This window comes from Temnothorax curvispinosus, unplaced genomic scaffold (assembly GCF_003070985.1).
Source record: "Temnothorax curvispinosus isolate PA1 unplaced genomic scaffold, ASM307098v1 QBEX01017527.1, whole genome shotgun sequence".
In the NCBI taxonomy this organism is placed as follows: Eukaryota; Metazoa; Arthropoda; class Insecta; order Hymenoptera; family Formicidae; genus Temnothorax; species Temnothorax curvispinosus.
The window spans coordinates 1-5038 of NW_020227307.1; the positions used below are offsets into that span (position 1 = coordinate 1).

At 53.5% G+C, this 5038-nt stretch overlaps 3 protein-coding genes across 3 annotated transcripts; all 3 read right to left on the reverse strand.

Moving 5' to 3' along the window:
- Positions 1-439: 439 nt before the first annotated feature.
- On the reverse strand, positions 440-958 carry LOC112467554. The gene has a single exon (XM_025036237.1). It carries the CDS (start codon positions 956-958, stop codon positions 440-442), a length of 519 nt encoding a protein of 172 aa, XP_024892005.1.
- Positions 959-2943: 1985 nt separating this feature from the next.
- Positions 2944-3516, reverse strand: LOC112467555. The gene has a single exon (XM_025036238.1). It carries the CDS (start codon positions 3514-3516, stop codon positions 2944-2946), a length of 573 nt encoding a protein of 190 aa, XP_024892006.1.
- On the reverse strand, positions 3516-4367 carry LOC112467556. The gene has a single exon (XM_025036239.1). The coding sequence runs from the start codon at positions 4365-4367 to the stop codon at positions 3516-3518; it is 852 nt and encodes a 283-aa protein (XP_024892007.1).
- Positions 4368-5038: the final 671 nt, after the last annotated feature.

The window sequence follows — 5038 nt, forward strand, 5'->3', positions numbered from 1 at the left end:
GCGGCAGGTTGCTGTTCCTGCGGCTGCACGGGCTGATGTGTCGGCAGCGATGAGCGGGAAGTTGGCGGCCTGGTACGATTGTACTTGCGCAGCGTTATCAAAAAAAAGACTTCCTTCTCGTGGCTGATACTGTCTCGTATAGCTGTGCGAGGATAGTCGAAGGTATCGGCGCTTGCCGGTCCTTTTATATCCTGGTCGCTGAATTTCTCTTACGAGAAAGGGCAGCCGCCTAGCGGAGCATATTTGTTATTATCTTCGACGGCTTGCTGATTGCACGTGCTCGTTGCGTGCGGCCGTTCGCCGTGCCGCCGGTGCTCTCGCCGGCCGGGGTGTGTATGACGGGCTGCCGTCTGGCAGGCGCGGGGCGCGCTTGTGTTGTGGCGGTTGCGCCACCAGATTCGGTGCGCTTGCAGCCGCCACAGGACCCCCTTCGTTGTATTTAAACTCCCGCCTGGAAACGGACGACTGGTTTTCGAGTTCTGCTATTTCGTGTAATTGCTGTTGGTGTGGGCTCAGTTGCCTGTTTGGTCCTCTGTCCGTTCTCCGTAGCTGAGGGCGTTTCGTTTTCTATGAAGGTGTACGCCGGTTTGAGACGTTCTACTGAGACGTTCGTAGGTTTGCCTCCCGTCTGAATGGTAAAAAATCGCTCTGTCCGCTTGATGACTTCGTATGGTCCATTATAGCGGGGGTGGAGTGCGCCTGTTGGCGCGTCTTGTCTGACAAAAACGTAGGGTGTCTTTTCCAGATCTTGGTGTATGAACACGTCTTTCTTGCCATGCCGCTTTAGTTTGGGTGTTAGACGACTCATGAGGTTGCGTAAACGGCCGATGAAGTCCGTCTCGTTTGTTTCGTTTTTGGTTGTGCCGAAGAATTCTCCAGGTAAGTGGATTGGTTCTCCGTACACCATTTCTGCTGGGGTTGCTTTGATGTCTTCCTTAATTGCCGCTCTGATGCCCATGAGTATTATCGGCAAGGCTTCGGTTCATTCATCGGTCTCATGGCATCTGATGGCTGCTTTTAGCTGTCGGTGAAATCTCTCCACCATCCCGTTGGCTTGTGGGTGATAGGCTGTGGTCCTCCAGTGCTTGACTCCCGTCAACTTTATTAGGCGCCGGAACATGTCTGACTCGAACTGGCGTCCTTGGTCGGTGGTGATTCTCTCTGGGATCCCGTAGCGGGCCATCCATTGGGTGAAGAGTTGTTTCGCGATGGTCTCTGCTGTGATGTCCTCTACTGGGATTGCCTCGGGCCAGCGTGTGAATCTGTCTATGATTGTTAGACAGTACCTGTAGCCTTTCGACGTTGGTAGTGGCCCTACTAGGTCTAAGTGGATGTGTTGGAATCTCCGAGTCGGTTGGAGGAATGTCCCGATGGAGGGACGGTTGTGTCTCCCGATCTTGGAGCGTTGGCACTGGAGGCATGCTCGTGTCCAATTTTGGCAGTCTTTATTGACTCCTGGCCAAACGAATCGTTCTGTGACCAGCCTCGTGGTTGCTTTGATTCCGGGGTGTGATAATCCGTGTAGGCTTTGGAAAACCTGCTTGCGGTATGGCTCTGGAACGAACGGTCTCTGTGTGCCGTGTGTGGTGTCGCAGTACAGCTTCGTTGTTGTTCCCGGAATATTGATTTGCGTTAGTTTTAATGCTGACGTGCCATCTGTTCGTAAGGTGTTGAGTTCCTCGTCCTCGCTTTGAGCTCTCGCTATTTCCTCGCAATCTATTGTTGTTGCTATGCTTTCTACTCGAGACATGGCATCAGCTACCACGTTGTCGGTGCCTTTGATATGCCGGATGTCTGTCGTGAATTGGCTTATAAACTCGAGATGTCGAGCTTGCCTTGGTGAGCTCTTCAGCGGGTTTTGCATCATTGCGTATACCAGTGGTTTGTGGTCTGTGTATACGATGAAGTGTCTTCCTTCCACCATGTGTTGAAAGTGTTTTATCGCTGCGTATATTGCCAGTAGTTCTCTGTCGTATGGGCTGTATTTCTGTTGTGCTTTGGACAACTTTTTGCTGAAGAACGCTAGTGGCTGTGCTTGTCCTTCCACTAGCTGATGTATCACCGTTCCTATGGCGGTATCCGAGGCGTCCGTTGTCATCGTTAGCGGGGCCTCAGGTTGTGGATGGGCAAGAAGCGTCGCTAGGGTAAGGCTCTTCTTACAATGCTCGAAAGCGGCTACTAATTCGGGTGTCCACTCAACCGGTGCTTTCCCTTTCTTCTGTTTCCCGGCAAGTATGTCGTTTAATATTGCCTGCTCTCTTGCTGCGCCTGGTACAAAACGGCGATAGAAGTTGATTGTGCCGAGGAATCGTCGGAGTTGTTTTATAGTCTCCGGCTTCCGGAAGCTCTGTATCGCTTCTACCTTTTCTGGTAGCGGTCGTGTTCCGCTTCCTGAGACGAGGTATCCCAGGAATTTTACCTCTGGCATCCCGAAAATGCACTTGGCTGGGTTTAATCGTATTCCGTACTGCTGTAGGCGCCGGAATACCTCTCTCAGGTGGCGTTTGTGTTCTTCTTCGTTGGCGGAAGCTATTAAAATATCGTCGATGTAGGCGTAGCAAAAGTCTAGCCCTCTTAGTACCTCGTTGATGAATCGTTGAAATGTCTGTGCGGCGTTTCTCAGGCCGAATGGCATGTAAACGTATTCGAATAGGCCGAATGGTGTGATTATGGCCGTCTTCGGTATGTCTTCTGGGTTGACTGGGATCTGGTTGTATGCTCTGACCAAATCTATTGTTGAGAAGATGGTTTTTCCATGTAGCGAGTGTGAGAAGTCCTCGATGTGTGAAATTGGATACATGTCCGGCTTGGTTCGCCTATTTACAGGGCGGTAGTCTCCGCACGTTTTCCATTGGTCCGCTTTCTTGGGGACCATATGTAGTGGTGATGCCCATGGGCTCTTTGAAGGCCGGATTATTCCTTCTCGTAGTAGTAGTTCGAACTCTATTTTGCTGCTTTCAACTTGTCTGGTGCCAGGCGTCTCGGTCGGCAGGCCTCCGGCGGGCCTGGCGTGGTGTTTATGTAATGCACGGTATTGTGCGAGCACTTCGCTGTTCCCGATTGTCGTGTGATGTCGGGAAACTCTTTTAATATGTGGTGGTAGGGCGACTCCTCGTTGATTGCTTTTATTGAAGAAGTGTGCTGCTCTTGGGTGCGCCCTTTTGCTCGCAGGCCTGTCTGCCCGTCGACCAGGCATCCTCTTCTGACGTCTGGTAATAGGTGGTAGTATGCCAGGAAATCGGAGCCTATGATCGGCGTCGTGACGTCCGCTATGATGAATCTCCATGGAAAATCTCGTCTAAGTCCGAAATCGGGCTGGAGGTTCGTGCTCCCATAGGTTGCTATTGCGGATCCGTTGGCTGCGTAGAGTTCGTATTTTTCCTTTTGATTCCTTCTTCCTCGCTGGTGTGGGTAGACGCTTATATCCGACCCGGTGTCTATCAGGTATCGCGTCTTTGTCTTTTTGTCCGTCAGGAAAAGGCGGCGTGGTCGTGGGCTATCGTTGTTGGCCGCCATCAGCAACTGCCCTCCGTGTTTTCCGGCTTGGCCGGTTTGATCGCCTTGTAGGTGCACGGTTCCTCGCAATTTCGTGCTTTATCTTTGAAGGTACGGTGATAGTAACAGTGTTCCGCCGTGAAACCCTTAGTGTGGCCACGGTTGCGGCTGCGGTTGCGGCTGCGGCTGCGGGATCGGTCCGCTCTCCATCGTTTCCTCTCCTGCGAGAACTGTGTTGTTAGCGCTGCCACCTGTTTTGTTAGCGCCTCGATTTGTGCTTGTAGCGTCGTTTTTTCTGTGGAGGTTGCCTCTACTGCTGCGACGACTGCGCGGTTGTTGACCTCGTGTATGCGGTCGGCTTGTTCTGCGACGTCTTCCAATCGATCTCCTTGACGAGTTGCCAAGACGACCTGCATCTGAGCTGGTAATCTCCCTAACCACAGTGTTCGGAGTAGGCTATCTGGCACTGCGGTGCCCGCTAGTCCTTTTAGGTGGCGCAAGAATTGCGATGGCTTCCTGTCGCCGAGTTCTTCGCGCTCTAGTAGTTGTCTCGTTCGTTGCTCCTGGGATGTAGATAGGCGCTGTATGAGCGTCTTCTTCAGCGTCTTGTATCTATGTTCCGCTGGTGGAGACGTGACGATGTCTTTTATTTCCTTGGCATATCTGGTATCTATCTGCGATAGCGCGTAGGCGTACCGCGTTGTGTCCTGCGTGATTCCGCATATGATAAACTGGCTCTCCAGTTGTGCGAACCACAGCTCCGGCTCTTCTGGCCAGAATGGTGGCATTCTTAATCCTACGCGGTTTGTCTGGAGCTCCTCCTTGACTTGGTGGGTTCTGTCCCCTTCCGTTTGCTCCTTTGATGTCGCCATCTTGTTGTTTTTTCGTCGGGGTCACCAGTTATGGCGGTAGGCCAAAATTCGTGCGAAATGGCGATGTTTGTTAGAGATATTTGGGGGCCCTGAGAAGGGCCGTTTGTGTTATGTGGCCCTGAAAAGGGCCGGTTGGTTTCTCCTTAGGAGGCTGGCAGGCGTTCACTCCAGACCAGGCACGGCTGCGTCTTGGTACGGTGGAGTGGCTGTCGATCTCCCCACGCTCCGGGCTTCCTCCACGCCGGCGGTGTGCCGGGCGGTGTGTAAGTCCCCGGCTCGGCTAAGTCCGGATTCTCCGTCTGCGTGGCCTGGTCCTCAAGGCTCGGGGCGCACGCCTGAGTTCCCTTTTCCTCGGTGGGCGCCTCCCACTCGCTGTCCGTCTGCGTCTCTATGCAGCTAATCGAGGGCCGTACTTCTAGTCCCCTGTGGACCCGTGTCGGTGGTACGGTCTGCGTCCCCTGGTGGCGGAGGTCTCCGGGAGATCGCGGTAACGGAGACAGGAGCGGCGGGACCGTGTACCTTGAAGACGTGTAGCGGCGGAGGCGTATGTCCCACGTAGTCAGGAGAGCCCGTGGAGGTCGAGTGAGAGGCCGTGACGATGATTCGAGCCGAATCAATTTCCATGCGGCAGGTTGCTGTTCCTGCGGCTGCACGGGCTGATGTGTCGGCAG